The sequence below is a fragment of the Pelobates fuscus genome, chromosome 6 (genome assembly GCF_036172605.1).
Source record: "Pelobates fuscus isolate aPelFus1 chromosome 6, aPelFus1.pri, whole genome shotgun sequence".
Taxonomy (NCBI): Eukaryota; Metazoa; Chordata; class Amphibia; order Anura; family Pelobatidae; genus Pelobates; species Pelobates fuscus.
Window position 1 is genome coordinate 276889358 of NC_086322.1, and position 20908 is coordinate 276910265.

The 20908-nt window shown below is 40.7% G+C and overlaps 2 protein-coding genes across 5 annotated transcripts in view; both read right to left on the reverse strand.

Annotated features, from left to right (window-relative positions):
* Positions 1 to 20908, reverse strand: part of LOC134614930 (keratin, type I cytoskeletal 47 kDa-like) — a 120021-nt gene that overhangs the window by 84536 nt on the left and 14577 nt on the right. The gene's annotated exons all lie outside the window — the stretch shown is intronic.
* Positions 3338 to 7915, reverse strand: LOC134614932 (keratin, type I cytoskeletal 47 kDa-like). Its single transcript, XM_063459214.1, has 8 exons — positions 7495 to 7915; positions 6890 to 6972; positions 6371 to 6527; positions 5922 to 6083; positions 5712 to 5837; positions 5009 to 5226; positions 4349 to 4416; positions 3338 to 3502 (listed from the first exon to the last, which is right to left on the reverse strand). Exons 1-8 carry the CDS (start codon positions 7885 to 7887, stop codon positions 3402 to 3404), a joined length of 1308 nt encoding a protein of 435 aa, XP_063315284.1. The 5' UTR covers positions 7888 to 7915; the 3' UTR covers positions 3338 to 3401.

Genomic DNA, 20908 nt, shown 5'->3' on the forward strand with positions numbered 1-20908 from the left:
GACACAGAGCAGAATAGAGACTGTTCCCCCTACATAGGGTCACTTGGCAGATATGGATTGACAAATCCCTGACAAACAGCTACCACATGCAAGGAAGGCAGCAGGGGCGCAAATGACCCACTCCCGACGCGGGAAGGTAGTGACGACAAATAACAATACAGGACTCTTTAGAGGCACTGTAATTGTAATCAGTCCACTTGAAATCCTTTAACTTTGATCAATTGGAGGGAAGTCTGGTGCAGAGCCACTGACCCATGCGCAGGGCCAGCCTTAGGCCTTTGGGCGCCCTGTGCAAGAAATCTTCCCGACGCGGGAAGGTAGTGACGACAAATAACAATACAGGACTCTTTAGAGGCCCTGTGATTTTAATCAGTCCACTTGAAATCCTTTAACTTTGATCAATTGGAGGGAAGTCTGGTGCAGAGCCACTGACCCATGCGCAGGGCCAGCCTTAGGCCTTTGGGCGCCCTGTGCAAGAAATCTTCCCGACGCGGGAAGGTAGTGACGACAAATAACAATACAGGACTCTTTAGAGGCCCTGTGATTGTAATCAGTCCACTTGAAATCCTTTAACTTTGATCAATTGGAGGGAAGTCTGGTGCAGAGCCACTGACCCATGCGCAGGGCCAGCCTTAGGCCTTTGGCAATGTGCACTGGAACAGTGCTGCAGAGCACACGCTGAAGTAGGCCTGAGACACCCGCTTGAAGACAAGTAACTGCTATTTAATCTATAACAGTGAAAACTAATTTTGGTTGTAAAAGCACGCTATAGAGACACAAGATATGAGTGGCAACTGTCAAAGCACACTGGCACAGGTCTGCAGAGCACACGCTGAAGTAGGCCTGAAACACAGACGCTTGCAGACAACTAACTGCTCTTCTATTACAGTGAAAAAAAATGATTTATTTTAAATCGAAAGCTTAACCAATTGTTAAAACAGATATGAGTGGTGGCACTGGGCTAATAGGCACAGTATCCAATGTGAACCTCACACAGAAGCTGGCAGGCAGGCAACTGCTCTTCTATTACAGTGAAAAAAAATTATTTATTTTAAATCTAAAGCTTAACCAATTGTTAAAACAGATATGAGTGGTGGCACTGACTGTGCAAATGGGCAAGGCATCCAACCTGACACAGAAGCTGGCAGGCAGGCAACTGCTCTTCTATTACAGTGAAAAAAAAATATTTATTTTAAATCTAAAGTTTAACCGATTGTTAAAACAGATATGAGTGGTGGCACTGACTGTGCAAATGGGCAAGGCATCCAACCTGACACAGAAGCTGGCAGGCAGGCAACTGCTCTTCTATTACAGTGAAAAAAAAATATTTATTTTAAATGTAAAGCTTAACCGATTGTTAAAACAGATATGAGTGGTGGCACTGGGCAAGTGGGCACAGTATATGCTGTGAGCCTGACACACAGGCTGGCAGGCAGGCACCTGCAATTACATTACACAGGAAAAAAAAAAAAAAAAAAAGCAGCCTGATGTTCTAGCCCTAAAAAGGGCTTTTTGGGGTGCTGTCCTTACAGCAGAGATCAGATGAGTCCTTCAGGATTGTAGTGGACACTGAATACCCTAGCCTAGCTATCAATTTCCCTATGTAATCAGCAGCAGCTAAACTTTCCCTCCTCTCACTAAGCATGCATCTTCCGAATGAATCGAAAATGGATGCTGGGAGGGAGGTTGGAGGGTGTGGAAGGGAGGGAGTGCTGCTGATTGGCTGTAATGTGTCTGCTGACCGAGAGGCACAGGGTCAAAGTTTGCCCAATGATGACGAATAGGGGGCGGATCGAACTGCGCATGTGTCCGCCCGCCGCGGCGAACGCGAACAAGCTAATTTCGCCGGGAACTGTCCGCCGGCGGACAGTTCGGTACATCACTATATATATATAAAAAGTCATAATTACATGCACGCATGTTTTTGATTCGCGGTATCTACTGAATAGTGATTTTTATTTTGTGTTTTTTTTATATGGGTAGTGGAATGTCCTTTTAAGCCCAAATCAAAACGTAATGACCCCTTTACTAACTGATAGTTTGGGACATGTCATGACATATCCCCTCCTAACTGTGTTATGTCCCCTTCTTTCCACCCATGAGCAAGGTGCAGCTAATGCTCTCCAGGAGCTCAATGAAGTAAACAGGTAGATGGTGCCCAAGTATTGAATGTGATCCCGCCATATTACCCAACTAACAGAAGGGTGTAGAGCAGGGGTAGGCAACCTTCGGCACTCCATATGCTGTGGACTACATCTCCCACAATGCTCTTACATCCATAATGCTGGCAAAGCATCATGGGAGGTGTAGTGCAAAACAGCTCCAGCTCCAGTGCAAAGTTTTTTTCCCCCCAGGGAGCACCATTACCTCCCCGTTAGTGGCCTTGTAAAGCACTATATTACTGAGTCATTTTATATTATGTGGCTGCTTTGAGAAGCACTTGCCGCACGGAAAATTAAAAGAGAGAAAGAAAACAAACAAAAAAACATTGATATCCTCCGGACCCCTCCATTACCTATTGAGAACTAGAGCTTAACTGTTCCACATCTGGGTCTTCAGCCCCAAAAGCAGCCCGGGCAATACTACATACCATGTGGGTCCCCGTGTGTAAATGTTGTAATTCAGAATTTGATTCTGTTTAGGTGGGTTTTTCAAATCTTTTCACCAATCATTGGTTTCTTACTCTATCCTTGTACGTCTGTTTTATTGGGTACTTAGCGGACTTGTTTATATGATATCAGAGTTTCAAAATTCTACATTATTCTAAATTGCCTATAGACATGCAGAGATAAAATACACTCATATTCCTTTTTAACCTGGCTAAACACACTCCAGGTTTTTTTTTAATTAAATTGAGAATTCAAAGTGAATTTGAAGTAAAGTTGAAATTTAAGGTCAAAATAGCGGAACCGGAACAGGAGAAATCCTCCAACTATGTTTCCATTTCAGCTATTTTAGTGTGAAATTTGGAATTCACTTTGAATTCTCTTTGAACTCCTGACAATTCTCTGACAGTGTCTTAGTTATACTGTAGACAAAAAGAGAAGTAACACTATTATTTCTTATGCAATATATACATTTCAAAATTATTAATATGATATTATTACTCTTTCTATAGAATAAAAAAGAAATTCCAGCGCACTCCATTATCCACTAAACTTTAACTTCGGTGCTGACAGATTTTGTTAGTTTTTTAAAAACACCTAATCTAGGCAAAAAAAAGCTATTTATATAGAAACACGTGAAAGGTGTAACTTGCTGAAAATATTTTTTTTTTTATTTTACCATCAAAAAATTAAAAACCCAATTTTCTTGTAGAAAATCATTCTGTTTTGAGTAATAAAGATCCTTAATAGTTGAGGTTTTAGTCTACTGTTATCAGTAGGATTCTTGATTTGTGATTAGTCAATCTCTTCTTCAGTTTCCTCTAACTCGGCTGATACAACGGTTCCATTTTCCACTATCTCCACAATGGTCTTAGTCTTTCTGGTTTTGGTTGGACCTGAAAATATTAAGATCGATTAAGTGCATTAACGAATATTCAATCCATATACCGTACAAAATCAACACTTTTCCTGTCTGGATATGACATATTTATATTGTATGTCCCAATCTGCACTTTGTACATTACTTGTATATGGGACAACGTAATGCAATGCAAAATTATGAAAAAAAATAAAAAAAATGGACATTGCATTACATACTTTACTGTAGATATATTACCAATTTATCTAGCACTGCCATAACCTCTAAAGACAGTACCATGATTGAACGTTTCCAGGAATAATATTCAAACATTTATTTTAAAACATTTTTGGACACTAAACCATTTGGGCCGCCATTTTGTCTGGCCTATACATGCTGCACACTGTTATGCGTGACAAAAAAAAAAAAAAGCAAACTATATCAAAATCCAGTTCTGACAAGGCAAAGCCAGGTCAAACATTGCAAATTATGAGAAAAAATAGAAACACGGTTTATTTTCTCCTCTTCTCTGTATGTTTTGTTTTGTGCTGTCTGCCAGGTGCAAAGGACAGAACGTACAATAATGATTAACAGAGAGATACGACGAAGGTAACCCGTTGCAGGGTATAAAAGTGTGAATTTCTAGATCTCATTATTTAATTTTTTACATCTCACAAATACGTATCTGTTCAATATAGACATAAGTATACCGGTATATATATATATAGCACATATTTGTTACAAAAAGTCTTACACTGTTAATATGCTAATGGACAAACATTATACAATACAGACAAATTCTGACTTTGTCACTAACATACAGAGATTGTGTGCCTGGAGAGGTTCTAACAACATCCTTACAATAAGTGATTTGTTTTCTTACCTTTTTTGGGATCTACAGAATCTTGGGTGGGAGACACAGCGACAGCTGATTGACTGGATGAACTGGAGCTAAAGTACAAAGATTGTTTGTGGAAAGAAAATGCATAATATATATGACATCAATCAGACATATTTGTAGATAAATGTATTATAGAACCCAAGAGTACATCAAACCTAATTTAAGCTGAAACCCTAAATTCATAGATGTCTGACTTTCACTTCTGACCTGGGAGTTGAACAAGTGGTTTCCTCTATAATGTTCTAGGTATATATTTGTGTAAAAACTCAAAAAGCAAGAAACAGAGCAAATTCTGAATTTACGCCTGTAATTCACTCAATATATTAGTTTTTACTTTTTTTTACTTTTTGAAAAACGTACACATTTCAGTGCGGGTACAATTTTTTCTCGGCATGGTTAAATACGTTGACAGTATTATAAATTCACATAGGAATGCTAGGACTCATCCCCAGATCAAATTTTCAACTGTTCTCACACCTAGATTGATGCTAACTCAGAAGATACATAATTTTTCATTCTGCAGAGTCTGCTCTTTTCTTCTGCATAGCACGTAATGTGTTAGGCATGTATCTAGTTATAATAGAAGCTCAGATTGTCTAACTTGTACACACTAATTGCCTTCATATTGTCACCAGTACCTACCCAAACTCTCCATCCAGCAGGTGGCAGTATGTTTTGATCTCCAGCTCCAGTCTGTTCTTGATATCTAGAAGTTGCTGGTATTCCAGACTCTGGCTTTTCGAGTCAGATCTGACCTGGAAAAGCTGTTCTTCTAGACCACTTATTGTAAGTTGGAGCTGTTGGAGCTGTGCACCATAACGACCTTGTGTTTCCGTCTTTGCATTTTCCAATGATTTTCTCTAGAATGGGGTATACTCGATAGAATTAATGCATGGATTAGTCTTTGTTAGCATCATAAAATGTTAGGTATCATGTATCCCAACATATTCCACTTTAAAATATGGGTAAATCTTAGTGGTTCTTTTGAAAAGCAAGTCTATGTTTTAATTTAAAAAAAAAATTGTTTTGTTTTGGCAACTGTATTAAAGATATTGAATACTCAGATTCTTCTATTCAAAAGATATGACTTAGCTATTGATGTTATCCTTGTTAAACATCATCATTAATACAGGATGTGTATTGTCTATTGTTAGAGGATATGTATTAAGATATGATGGCCCGAATAACACAAACTTTAGTCAACTCATGTTCATAATGTAAAAAAAAAGATAAAGTTAGATATTATTACAATTCATAGGGTTAAATGTGCTCTTAAATGTTCTTCTTTCAAAACTAACATTTATTTTATTAAATACATTGGCCTATATCAACAAATTATGCTTACCATTGCCTGCTGGGCTTCAAGCTCAATTTCCAAAGTCTGAAGAGAACGTCTCAAATCAGAGATTTCTCTTTTGCTTGTTTGCACCTGATCCATTCCAGCTGATATCTCCTTCTTCAGCTCCTTGCTCTGAAACATGGAGCATTACAGATATAGTATTGAGGGTCTAAAATGCAATTAGTATGTGCAATAAGAGAGGACACTATGTATTACCTGTTGGTTAAACCATTGCTCTGCATCCCTATAGTTTGTTTCAGCCAGGGCTTCGTAGTTTGCTCTCATGTCGTTCAGAATCTTGGTCAGATCTAAACCTGGAGCAGCATCCATTTCGACATTGATTTGGCCACCACCACTGCTCTTCACAATACTAATTTCCTACACAATGATATAGAAGACAGTGTTCAAAGTGGAAATTCCCATTGAAAATCTTTTTCACGATTATTATATGCAAAAAAGACTATGTCAGAATTTGCAGACTTCATGTAAGATGAGTGTTCTAGTGAAGTTAACATGCATCTTAGATGTTTTCCTGTATATTTGAAATAAATGTTTAATTCTGTTGAATAAAGTGTTGCTATAGTTCATGATATTACAATATTATTTTCCTGTTTCTTTTAGATTAATCATCTGTTATCATGTGAATTTGGGACTTTCCTTCTTACCTCCTCATGGTTCTTCTTCAGATAGGTTAGCTCTTCAGTCAAGCTTTCGATCTGGATCTCAAGACCATCTCTTGTCATGGTCAGTTCATTCAACGCTTTGCTTAGTCTGTTTATATCAGCCACCACAATCTGGTGGAGTAGAAGCTCATTCTCATACCTTAAGGAGAAAAATGTATATTAATTTACACATTAAGTTTTTACACAATTATGTTTTTTTTTTTTTTCTCAAAAGAGATATTATTGCCCCGTGCCCTCTTTTAGAAGCTTATCTTCAGGAAACCTAAAGCAACTATTTTTAATAGAAATTAATTGTGTGTAGCAATGTGGCAGATCTCTATGGATAATCCTTGACTACTGATGAATGCTAACTCCTCAAGTGTTCTTTGAAGCAAATCCTTTTATGTGATTTGGTGTATAGTATGACATTGATTATTGAGTGATTACTGTAATGTATTATCTAAACTAAGAATGAGAGTTAGTATGTTGATTTATCATTATCTATTAAACTGGTAAACTTACTTAAGTCTTAAGTCATCGGCAACCATTCTGGCATTGTCAATTTGTAGAACAACTCTGGATTTTTCAAGAGTGGTGGCAAGAATCTATAAAAAAAAGAGATACTAGTAAAAAAAAAAAAATCCATTTCTATCAAAAGCTTTTGTGCAAATAAAGGGAGTACATTTAAAGACCCATTCCAAAGACAAAAAATAAGTTACATTTATGTAAGGAGATGAATTAGGAAGGTAAGAATTAATCCATTATCATCAGCCTTTAAAATATAAACTGTTGCAAACTCCATAAACAAGAGAGGTGCCTGTCAAGTGTAAAGAATCCATTGCTATTAGTGAATATTGTGCAAAAAAGTGAGTAAGTTGGTAAACCCAACACAAAGACAAAATTAAGAAATGCAAATCAAAACAAACTCATAATTAAAAATATTTGACTGATCAGGTCAGTCTTGAAAGTGTTTTTTTTTTTTCATTCATACCAATAAATGTATTATCAGTGTAGTGTATATCATATGGACATTTTAATATACAGGTCACGTCAACTATTAGCTTATTCAGTCCCTCATACTTCAAAACCGTTGTAAAGAAAATACACATTAAATATGAGATTTTTACCTCGTTCCGCAGATCTTGGATGATTTCAAAATGCTTGATGTAATCTATGGCATTTGCAGAGGCAAGTTGCTTTTCGTACCATTCTCGGATCTTCTGCTCCAAGTCACTGTTAGCTGCTTCCAAGGCTCTCACTTTTTCCAGGTAAGCAGCTAGACGGTCATTAAGGCTCTGCATGGTCTGCTTTTCATTTCCAGGAAAACCACCTCCAAAACCACTGTCTGATGAACTGATGGAAATCTCACCACTTGCTCCACCATTAACACCTGACCAATAGCTGCTACCAAAGCCTCCACCAGTGCTACCACCAAAACTGCCTCCAGATCTGTTGGCAGCACCAGAACCATAAAATGATCTATTGCTCTGGACAAGAGAACTAGAATAGTAGGAGGTCATGTTTAATCTTTCAATGGCATACGTTGGTTGGAGCAAAGAGTGTAGATGCTGGTCTTCGGGTTTTTTTTAATCATATTTATACACTTTATGGTGGGTGTATCATCTAGGAAGCGGACATCCTTCAGGGTAAAGACAACATTATTTTTTAACCTTGTCAACACATGTTTCAGGAAATGACCTTGTTTAAGGAAATACCTTCAACTGCTATAGAAATGACAGAATTCTATAGATTATATTTCCGTTACAGCTTCATAATATATGATGATTTAACACAACATCAAAGCTTTGATGAAAAGTTCAGATAAACTACAACAAAAAGTGAACAAGGTGTGCTAATACAAATGTAATTAGAGAATAAAACATATTAAACCATAAGCAATAAATATACTATGTTCAGACTGCAAACCCCTAAAGCAATAGTTTATCCATGTGTTACGTTTGTTTGTTTGTTTGTTGGTTGGTTGGATTGAAATGTTTATTCTGTTTAGATTAGTAACATTGTAATGTAGGAATGTAGGTTGTAAAAAAGACATAAAGTTCAACCTTCCACACTCCTGTTTCTATGGTTGATCTAAAAGAAGTTATAAAAACATTTGAAGACATTTCTAGTTGTGCAACCACAAAGGGAAAAACATTCTTTCTGAATCCAATGTGTCAATAAGATATTTCCTAGGATCCACACACTGTTACCACCCATATTAACTATTGTACAATGAAACATTCTGTTTTTCTGAAATATCAAACAATTTTTTTTACATTTCTGCTGAATCAAATAAAACTACCTCTATAGACAAAGAATTCCACTTATTATTTATTGTGACATTTCCTGATCAAAAATGGCAGTATTTCTTCTTATTATTTTTAAAGCACCAAAAAATTTGCAGCACTGTACAATGAGTGGACTAACAGAGCGTATTTGTATCCAGACGAGTGGGACGCACAGGAACAGAAGGGTTAAGAGCCCTGCTCAATGAGCTTACATGCTAGAGGGAGTGGGATATAGTGACACAAAAGGTAAGGGTAGGGTAGAAAAGTAGGTTTTTAGGATAGTATTCATTGAGGGCCTAATGTTTTGTTTTGATGCGGGGAGAGAGAGCTGTTGACAGTTTAATTGATATGCTTTCCTGAAGAAGTAAGTTTTCAAAGATTTTTTTGAAGGAGTGGAGACTGGGTGAAAGTCTCACAGAGAGGGGAAGGGCGTTGCATAGGAATGTTGTAGCCCTAGAGAAGTCTTTAAGGTGAGCATGAGGTAGGAGTACGAACAGAGGATAGCCTTAGATTTTCGGTAGAGCGTAAGGGCTTAGATGGGACATATTTGTGTATTAGTGATGTTAGGTTGGAGCAGCATTGTGTAGAGATTTGTAAGCAAGTACCAGGATCTTAAATTGAGCCCTATATCTTACAGGAAGCCAATGTAAGGACTGACAGAGGAGGGTGGTATGGGAGGTGCAGACGAACAGGAAGATGAGTCTTGCCACTGCTTTCATTAGAAACTGTAATGGGACAATGTAAGACCACTGAAAAGCTGATTGCACTAGTCAAGGTGAGAGAGGACAGCGGTATGAACAAGAACATTAGCCTCATCAGGCATTAAATAGAGGCGGATGTGAGCTATGTTTTTGAAATGGAAGCGGCAAGATTTGGTGATTGACCGGGCATGAGGGGTGAACAAGAGGTTGGAGTTAGAGAGAACACCTAGGCAGCGAGCCTGCAATGTAGAACTTATGATACAGACAAGGGAGTAGCAAAATTCGAGGGATGGAAGACCAGAAGTTCTGCTTTGGGCAGGCTAAGTTTAGGGAAGTGAGCAGCCATCTATTTGAAAATAGCAGAGAGGCAGTCAGAGACACAAGTCAAGAGGGATGGTGAGAAATCAGGAGAGGATAGGTATATTTGCATGTCCTCCGCATGGAAATGATATTGGAAGCTGAAGGAGCTGATCGGTTTACCGAGTGAGGCAGTATAGATTGAGAACAATAGGGGACTAAGGACAGACCCTTGGGGAACACCATAAGAGAGGGATTTGGGAGAAGAGGCAGAGCCAGAGCCAGAGAACAAAACACTGAAAGTGCACAGGGAGTGGCAGGTAGAGCACCAGGAGAGAGCGGTATCTCGTGGACCAAGATTACAGAGGATGAGAAGAAGCTGTTGATGATCAATGTGAAGAAAATAGACTGAGTTCGGCATTTTCTTCTGTGTTCGTGCTTTTCTGCACCCTTTCGTTCATTTTGGATTTATTGGTTCGGCAGTTTAAAACTACAGAACACCGTCCACCCTCCTGGCTCATTAATTTCAAAAGAACCGTCTGTTAAGCGCTCTCTGGGAGGCCACCGTTCGTATAGCCGAATGCCACATGGAACAGAAAATGGCGGCCATCTTGTTTGCACGAAAGGAGGCAGCGGGACTTGGTCGTCGAGTGTCTGGAACTAAAATCGGACACTCGACCTCCCAAACCACCGCTGAAACTACCGAACGCCTGCTTCCTTTAGTTGCCGAACAGCCATGAGATCGCCATTCGGTAGTTTGGTTCATACGAACAAGGGGAGCAATCGCTCCTATGAGCCAGGAGGAACTTTATTCGTTTTTATGCCATTTACTGAATTGACCGACCGCACACGCTGAATTCGTAGAACTGTTTTGGGCAGGAGCCTTGTGTGTGGTCGGTAACTTATGACTTCCATACTTTTTGAGAACCCCTGAACCGATCTGGGTGAAATTTGAATATGTTGGTCCCCCAGATCGGGGCTATGAGGGGATATGTAATTTGTGGGAATACCTTGTGTGTAAAGGGGTGTTCTAAGTTTTGGGAAAATTGTGTGCCCTCTGCCTGGAATTAATTGGGTTATTCCTTAACTTATCTCAATATCTCCCAGACAGCGAGAGGGCGGGTGTTACTGTAAATCTGTATGCTGATTGGTTATTGTCTTTGTTTACTGTGGGAGGTCCTCTGGTAGGAGGATTCTCATAAAAGCCAGTGTGGCCTCAATAAAAATCATTCCTGTTACACCCTTCATGAAGTCTAGGCTCATGCTTGGGGAATGTTCTACTTGCTGGGGAGAAACGTCTTGGAAGCTGCATTCATCTACACTATTCCTCTACCTCCTAACTGCAGTTTTAATCACTTATGCTCAGCTATTGGGAAAGGAATAGAAGACCGCAGTACCATAAACACTGCAGGTCTTAACAATCAACAGTGTCAAAAGCAGCAAAAACATTAAGGAGAATTAGAATAGAGTAGTGGCCACAGGATATCGCAGTGTTAAGATCATTGTATACTTTGGTCACAGCTGTTTCAACAGAGTGACAAGCACAGAATCCAGATTGAAGCGGTTCAAGAAGAGAGTTGGATTTGAGGAAGTCTGTCAATCTGAGGGAGAGCAAAAAACAAGTTGCAAGAGAATACTGGGAATGGACAACAGCTTAAGTATGTATCTTGTTTTTTTTTCATTAATGCCAAAAAACATAAAACATGAAAGTGTCCAGGTCTGAAAATTGGTATTTTACTTAATCAATAAAAAGGCAGCAATTCGGAAGCCAAAAAAGCAGGAACAATAGGTAAGGAGGATAAACACACAGAATTATGTGGATATTGGATATTGTATATCGCTTAAGACATGATACAAAAAGAGTGCACCCAACTGGGAGAGCCGGAATGAGCATAGGAGGGGGCTCGGACACGTCACGGGGAGAGACAGACACCCTCCTTCCCTCCCTCATCCTTCCCCACCCTCCTTCATCCTTCCCCCCACCCTCCTCCCTCCCCTCAAGGGGAGAAGATCTCCACACACACATAACATAAATGTAAAGAAGAAATGGGAGCTACTTACACTAGAAGCGGATATGAAACATGACTAGAGCAGAGAGACACAAACTCCAAAGTGGAGGACACATGACAAACACAACAACCACGGACCACACAAAGATGCAACACACACAAGAAACACACACTGAGCGACCACAGACATAGTAGAAAAAAAAACTATATATATATATATATATAAATAAATACATGATAAATAAATAAATAATATGAACAACTACAGACACGCAAAAAAACAAAAAAACAAAAAAAAAAAAAACAGGCTCTTACTAAACCACACAACAGGTCAAGGGAAAAGGATAAGTAGTAAAGAGACATGAAACAAACGACAAGATATACAGATGGAGCAGACACGACACCATACGATAGGACTACGGGCACACGACAAAACGCAAAATCAGGCCCACACACACTAATGCTACCATAAACAGACGGACACCAGCAAACGACCACAAGGCTTGATGGAAGACAGGGAGGAAACCAAATAATAAAAAAATAAAAAAAACACAGAGGGACAGACTGAGCACACCCATAATGACGAGAACTGGCACACCAGACAAAATGCAGCAACATGCTGAGTAGATGACATAGGCCACACGAAACAATGACTCAAGCCCGCTCAGACATCAGCATAACGCTCTCATACACAGTAGGCTACATGCAAGCTAAGGCCCATAACCAACAGGGAAAAAATGCTAACTCGCACGCGACCCACGAGCCTAAACACTGCACCAAACAAAGGGTAACCGACCGCCCACACACTCTCAAATAACCCTGACACATAAACAGCAACAGAGGAACTAAACAAAGACTGGAAAGTCTCCCGCTCCAACGCCCACCATTAGGTTAACGCCTATGTAAACAGTAAAAATTGGTGAAGCTAAAAATCATATATGCAAATCTAGAAATTATAAGGGACCTGCGTGTCCGTCAACATTGTGGGCCTGCGAGCCCGAGAGCATACCCGCACATTCTGCTACCAACACTAATGAATGGTGCTCATACTGTTGCTACCAACGCTAATGAATGGTGCTCATACTGTTGTAATATGTCTTCTGAGACCTGCGAGTCCTATTTTTTCTCAACTTTGACAACATAAATAAAAAACAGATTTACAAAAAAAAAAAGGCAGCAATTTAAAAAGCTATTTTTTTTTAGTATACAGTAAGGGCCCTGTGGACAAGGGCACATGTATGATTGTGGGGATGGACGCATGTGATTGGTTGTTTATGAATGTGTGGGTGGGGTTATGATGTGGTGTGTGAGTTAGTGGGGGGAGGGGGGTTGTACCTCAGTGCCACTTGGGATTTGGGCAGGAAAACAGCTTCCCTCCCGCCCGTCCCATTAGTATATTTAGTCGCAGGGTATGTCCTTGCCAATTACGTTTGAGGCGGTTATGTCAATATGTGGAATGAGGTGGTCAAGTTTCAGGTCTCAACCTTCCCTGCTCTAATGGGTTTAGACGTGCACATCGAGCGAGGAAGAGGTCGACTGGTGGTAAGCATTGGGATGAAAAATACATTTATGCGGAGGGGGAGGTGAAAAGAAGTGGTGCATAGGCTCATGGTCAGTGTATTGGCAAGGACGGTTGGGTTATACTGTATGACACTATGTGTTAACTTATTTGTTAAGTTATGGTTATTTATGTTTGACGTTTGGTTTATATCAAGTAAACTTAAAGAATAAAATAAATTCTGGATGTGTTATACAGTAGTTATCATATGTTATAATAAATGTTGTGGCCTGTTTCATCCATACTACGTTGCCTGTCATTATTTGTGGGGGGGGGGGTGTAAATGGGATAGTTCTCTGTTATTATGCTGCATCACGATTCCCCACTATGTACATACATGAAGATTACATGGCTGTACATATTCCAACCACTGTTACAAAATAGTTTCATCAAACAGTGATTGACTAAAAAAGCACTTTAAAGAGTGAGGATTAATTTCCTATTCCCTGGTTCAGCAGCAGTCGAATAACTCATTTTTGTTGTTATGGTCTATCTGAGCAGGTGTTGTGTGCAGCTTTATGCTTTTGTTGATTGGTTGTTCACAGCATGAGCCATGAAATTGCACTATAAAAAGGAATCGCAGGGCTGATTTATTGCCTGTGCCATTTCTTTTAGAAAGTTGCCTGTACTGGCAATTTATGGTGGCAGCTCAGCTTCCCGGCTGAAGAATGGTTGAACGTTTGCAGGAAGTGGGGAGAATAGTGGCAGTGGCAGGTGGGGAGGACTTCTTGAAAAGTTGCCAATTAAAGGAACCTGCTCATTCAACTGACCAATCAGGATGCGCGCACTTCATCAGCAGGCATGGCGGTTAAGTGCTGGCATCATCGCCGGTTCACAAGCATGGGTTGAAGACATTGTACAGCGCTACGGAATTTAATATTATCAGTAATAAAATAATAAGAATATGGGGAAAGTGGGCAAATGGTCTCAAGAATACAGAAGGCACAATGAAAGAATAATCCAGAACAAGTTTAGGGCTGTAATAGTAGTTTTATAAAGAAATACTGTAGAAAAGAAACTTTAACATGCAAGATGTAGCCATAAAGGTATCATCTTTCACTTGCGCTAAAGGAAAAAAATTGGAAAGGTTAACTATGTGGACGTTTTATTATTATTGCCTTCAGCAAAATTTGGATAATGATAAGGAAGAAGACGTGAATCAAACTATTACTTAATCCTTTAATTACTGGTTTCAGGTGTTTTATGCATTTTTGCTTATGGGTGAGAAGAATTACATAGCTATTTAGGAAAATATTAGCGGCCCATACTATTTTAAGTGGAGTATGAAAAACGTGGGACTATCGTTAAGTCTTATGTTGCCACTTGCCACAAAAGGTTGTTAGTACCTATTAGGTGACTGTTAATGGTGCAATGAAAATCAGTGTAAATGGTAAATACCTGCAAATATAAACCGGAGTGTTTGAATTTTACCGAGTCTCTTCCATGCTTTCGTTACTATTTCCAAAAGGCCAAGACACAAGTCAACATCACAAAAATTACATCTCTTTTCAGAAGTTTACCCAGACAGATTGCAAAATTTCAGTTTACTTAAGGTTTTATAATCCCTTAACTTAACGTTTTAGGTTGTTTAATGCTTTAGAATTTAGTATCTGTATTTAAGAAAAAGTATCAGTAGTTGAACATACGTTGCTGAAAGAAAAAAATGTATGTAGGGTTGAAGGCCCTTTTCAGCTCCCCCTCTGCTACTTGGTCTGGCTCCAAAAAAGGAGCCTGGCTCATTCTGCTTCATTATATGGATGTCCTAGACCCCTAAAGCACTTCATTTTATTTAATTGTGACAATATTTCAGTGGCAAAAGTAATTCATTCTTTTCATTCCAAATCTGGGTGAGGTGTTAATTTATTGAGGTATGTGGTTTTGCTACGCTTACATTTTAATATTTGGCTGAAAGCTATACATAAACCAGAATCAAAAATGTGACAGTGGATGTTCACTTGTTTTCCAATTCGCAAGGCTCAAGAGTTTGGCCCTGGAGGCTAAAAAAATTCAACACTCATTTTCCAAAAACTTTTCGAAATCTTGGCTTGCGAGAATCTGGGACTCCAGGGCCCCTACGCCAACCCTTCATCGCCTGCACTACCAGGACATCCTTCATAATGTCCGGCACCTTAGCCAGCTTAAACCAGAAGCTAAGTCCTGAAAGCTTAGCCAAAACAGCTGAAGGCGAGCATCCCAACGCTTCCCAGAACCATAGCAGATGCAGCAGACCGTGGAGCCATGCCTGGACTGAAGGAATCCCCCCGTGGATCTGCAATTTCTTCAAGAGCGAATAGAGCTGCTGCAGTGGCAGCTTCTGCAGCTCACTCGCAGTCGCCACAAACCTATGCAACTCCATCACCTTGTCCATAGGCAGGGGGCATTCCCTGGCCAATTAATCAATCTCGATACCTAGAAAGCTGAGACAGGTAGCTGCACCCACCATGTTATCCGGCACCAGCGGAACCCCAAAGGACCGCGCCACTGACTCCAGGGATCTCAGCACCCACGAGCAGACAGGCGAGCCCACTGGTCCCACACACAGAAAGTCATCCAAGCAGTGTAGGATCGAGGGCAAACTCGACTCCATCCGCACAACCCACTCCAAGAAAGTGCTAAAACATTCAAAGTAAAAGCATGGTATTGAACACCCCATAAGGTGAGGCATAAGTCCACATGATACTTTTCTTCGAAAATGCATCCCAGGAGATGATGACACTCAGGCTGCACCGGGAGCAAACAAAATGCTGACTCCACATCGTTCTTGGCCATGAGAGCACCTGCACCCGCTGTGCGAACCATACGCACCGCAACGTCAAATGTGGCATAAGAGACTCGGCAAACTTCCTCATCTAGGTCCCCATTCACTGCCCCCCCCCCCCCCCCGAAGTGTGTGACAAGTGGTGAATGAGCCGTAAAGTACCCGGCTCCTTCTTGGGCACCACACCCAAGGGCGGCACCCTCAGGTGCGGGAACCGCAGGGACACGAAAGCCACTAAAGGGCTTTCTGAATTGAAACAGACCTTTGGACTAGTATCTGATGCTGGACGTCCTCATGCTCTGCATGAAGATCTCCAGCGTCAGATTTTTCCCCATAGGAAAGCATTGATTCAATTTCCTATGGGGAGTTCTAATGCTAGCGCGGCATTTGCAGCACCTGCTCGTTGCGGGACGTAGGGGGAGCAGAGCGTTGATCCGCTAAAGAACATTGCATTGGGGCTGGGAAAAGGTAAGTAAATAAAGGGTTCTTAACCCTTTATTTACCAGGGTGGGGGGCACGAGGGAGGAAGGAGGCATAGGGAGCTATAGTGCCAGGAATACAACTTTGTATTCCTGGCACTTATAGTATCCCTTTAACCATAGTTCCACGATTTTCATACCCCACTTTAAATTAGAATGGGTGTCTAATATTTGCCTAAATAGCTATGTAATGCTTCTCACCCATAACTGAAGCAAAAAAGCAAAAAACACCTAAAAACTGTTATTAAAGGATTAAGTAATAGTTCAATGCATTTCTTCTTCCTTATCATTATCTAAATTTTGCTAAAGGCAATAATAATAAAAAGTCCACATAGTTAACCTCTCCAAATTTTCTCCTTTAGTGTAACTGAAAGATGATACCTTCATGGCTACATCTTGTATGCTAAAGTTTCTTTTACAGGGAGTGCAGAATTATTAGGCAAGTTATATTTTTGAGGATTAATTTTATTATTGAACAACAACCATGTTCTCAATGAACCCAAAAAACTCATTAATATCAAAGCTGAATATTTTTGGAAGTAGTTTTTAGTTTGTTTTTAGTTATAGCTATTTTAGGGGGATATCTGTGTGTGCAGGTGACTATTACTGTGCATAATTATTAGGCAACTTAACAAAAAACAAATATATACCCATTTCAATTATTTATTTTTACCAGTGAAACCAATATAACATCTCAACATTCACAAATATACATTTCTGACATTCAAAAACATAACAAAAACAAATCAGTGACCAATATAGCCACCTTTCTTTGCAAGGACACTCAAAAGCTTGCCATCCATGGATTCTGTCAGTGTTTTGATCTGTTCACCATCAACATTGCGTGCAGCAGCAACCACAGCCTCCCAGACACTGTTCAGAGAGGTGTACTGTTTTCCCTCCTTGTAAATCTCACATTTGATGATGGACCACAGGTTCTCAATGGGGTTCAGATCAGGTGAACAAGGAGGCCATGTCATTAGATTTTCTTCTTTTATACCCTTTCTTGCCAGCCACGCTGTGGAGTACTTGGACGCGTGTGATGGAGCATTGTCCTGCATGAAAATCATGTTTTTCTTGAAGGATGCAGACTTCTTCCTGTACCACTGCTTGAAGAAGGTGTCTTCCAGAAACTGGGAGTTGAGCTTGACTCCATCCTCAACCCGAAAAGGCCCCACAAACTCATCTTTGATGATACCAGCCCAAACCAGTACTCCACCTCCACCTTGCTGGCGTCTGAGTCGGACTGGAGCTCTCTGCCCTTTACCAATCCATCCATCAAGCCCATCAAGACTCACTCTCATTTCATCAGTCCATAAAACCTTAGAAAAATCAGTCTTGAGATATTTCTTGGCCCAGTCTTGACGTTTCAGCTTGTGTGTTTTGTTCAGTGGTGGTCGTCTTTCAGCCTTTCTTACCTTGGCCATGTCTCTGAGTATTGCACACCTTGTGCTTTCGGCACTCCAGTGATGTTGCAGCTCTGAAATATGGCCAAACTGGTGGCAAGTGGCATCTTGGCAGCTGCACGCTTGACTTTTCTCAGTTCATGGGCAGTTATTTTGCGCCTTGGTTTCTCCACACGCTTCTTGCGACCCTGTTGACTATTTTGAATGAAACGCTTGATTGTTCGATGATCACGCTTCAGAAGCTTTGCAATTTTAAGAGTGCTGCATCCCTCTGCAAGATATCTCACTATTTTTGACTTTTCTGAGCCTGTCAAGTCCTTCTTTTGACCCATTTTGCCAAAGGAAAGGAAGTTGCCTAATAATTATGCACAAAGATAAACAATAAATGGAGCACTGAAATACCTGTACGCATGTAAATGCAATGTATATTGATGATACTGTATTATAACCTGCAAATGACAAACAACCAGATCATAGTGCAAGCATATGTGACTTTAAAGATTGAAAGAATCCAGAACACATATAAAATGTAAACTCACAAAAATAGAGCCAAAGGGTCACCTGGCTCTAGTGGTATGCGCCTTGGGATCTTTTGAAGGGGATCCACTACCCTTTCTTGTATCCTCCTGGTGTCTTCTACTTCCAATGAAGAAATAGTGATGCAATATCCAATCAATCAGGAGAAAATTTATCCAGATAAAATAACAAGTAAAAAATAAATACCATAGATTCACATGAATCAAAATAACTCAATAAGTAGTCCTTAAAACCAAAACGCGTTTCGCCAGGGGCTGGCTTCCTCAGTTGGTGGAAGGACTACTTATTAAGTTATTTTGATTCATGTGAATCTATGGCATTTATTTTTTACTTGTTATTTTATCTGAATAAAATTTCTCCTGATTGATTGGATATTGCATCACTATTTCTTCATTGGAAGTAGAAGACACCAGGAAGATACAAGAAAGGGTAGTGGATCCCCTTCAAAAGATCCCAAGGCGCATACCACTAGAGCCAGGTGACCCTTTGGCTCTATTTTTGTGAGTTTACATTTTATATGTGTTCTGGATTCTTTCAATCTTTAAAGTCACATATGCTTGCACTATGATCTGGTTGTTTGTCATTTGCAGGTTATAATACAGTATCATCAATATACATTGCATTTACATGCGTACAGGTATTTCAGTGCTCCATTTATTGTTTATCTTTGTGTTTATAATTTTGTGAAGGTTAAGGGAATCCTTCTCTTAAGTGTAGAGCCTGATTTCACCTTACTGGAGGAGTGTGCACTTTTTTTGTTTGTATATAATAATTATGCACACCTGATATAGGGTGTTGATGTCATTAGACCACACCCCTTCTCATTACAGAGATGCACATCACCTAATATGCTTAATTGGTAGTAGACTTTCGAGCCTATACAGCTTGGAGTAAGACAACATGCATAAAGAGGATGATGTGGTCAAAATACTCATTTGCCTAATAATTCTGCACGCAGTGTATACAGTATTTCTTTATAAACACGCTATTACAGCCCTAAGCTTGTTGTGCATTGTTCTTTCCATGTGCCTTCTGTATTCTTGAGAGCATTTGCCTTCATTTTTCCCATGTTCTTCATCCCATGCTTGTGAACCTGCAATGATGCCAGCACTTAACCGTGGGGCCAGCTGATGAAGTGTGCTCATTCTGATTGGTCAGCTGAATGAGCAGGTTCCAGCAATAGACAACTCTTCAAGAAGTCCTCCCCACCTGCCGCTGCCACTTTTCTCCCCACTTCCTGCATATGTTCATCCATTCTTCAGCTAGGAAGCTGAGCTGCCACTGTAAATTGCCGGTACAGGCAACTTTCTAAAAGAAATGGCACAGGCAATAAATCAGCCTTTTGATACCCTGTTATAGTGCAATGTCATGGCTCATGCTGTGAATGACCAGTCAACAAAAGCACAAAGCTGCACACAACACCTGTTCTGATAGACCATAACAACAAAAATACGTTATTAGATCCAGTGGCGTACTAAGAGGGGGGTGGGAGGGGCGGTCCACCCCGGGTGCCATCATGCAGGGGGGTGCCACCAGGGCTGGCCAGGCTTGTAGTTCAGTGAGCTGTGTGGCTGCACCGGTTGCCATAGCAGCAGGGGCGCCGGGCAGCCGACACAGCTCACACTCAGGGGCTGGCAGCAGGAACAGGAGATCTGCACGGAGATTTGGGGGCAGAGCCAGAACAGCCGTGGTTAGCGGAGCCAAGCCTGATGTGGGGGCGGAGCTAAATGCAGCCTCATACTGCTGCACACAGAGGGGATGCAGGAAGGAGTCCCTGCTTCCCCAACTACAGCACAGGAGGGACTGGATCCACTCCTCCTCCAGCCCAAGCTTACTGCAAGTGAGAGAGTGTGTGCTGTGTGTAACTGTGATTGTGACTGTCTTTGACTGTGTGTGTGTGTAACTGTGATTGTGACTGTCTTTGACTGTCTGTGTAACTGTGATTGTGACTGTCTTTGACTGTGTGTGTGTGCAACTGTGATTGTGACTTTCTTTGACTGTGTGAGTGATTGTCTGCCTGTGTGTGTGTGATTGCCTGTGATTGTCTGCCTGCGATTGTCTGTGTGACTGTTTGTGTGAATGTCTGCCTGTGATTGTCTGTGTGACTGTGTGTGTGATTGTCTGCCTGTGATTGTCTGTGTGATTGTCTGCCTGTGATTGAGGGTTTGAGTGACTGTCTGTGACTGTGTGTGTGACTGTCTGCCTGTGATTGTGTGTGTGTGTGTGTGTGTGTGTGACTGTCTGCCTCTGATTGTGTGTGTGTGACTGCCTGTGATTGTCTGCCTGTGATTGTCTGTGTGACTGTGTGTGTGTGACTGTCTGCCTGTGTGTGTCTGTGTATGTGACTGTCTGCCTGTGATTGTGTGTGTGTGTGTGTGTGTGTGTGAGAGTGACTGTCTCTGACTGTGTGTGTGTGTGTGACTGTATGATTGTGTGTGTGTGTGTGTGTGTGTGTGTGTGTGTGACCGCCTGCCTCTGATTGTGTGTGTGTGTGTGTGTGTGACTGTC

Excerpts from the sequence above, each read along its gene's own strand:
- LOC134614932 (XM_063459214.1), bottom strand. The coding sequence starts at position 7,887 with ATGACCTCCTACTATTCTAGTTCTCTTGTCCAGAGCAATAGATCATTT. Across the intron at positions 6,973-7,494 it reads TCCAAGATCTGCGGAACGAG|ATTCTTGCCACCACTCTTGA; the intron begins GTAAAAATCTCA and ends TTTTTTTTATAG. Across the intron at positions 3,503-4,348 it reads TTCTGTAGATCCCAAAAAAG|GTCCAACCAAAACCAGAAAG; the intron begins GTAAGAAAACAA and ends TAATATTTTCAG.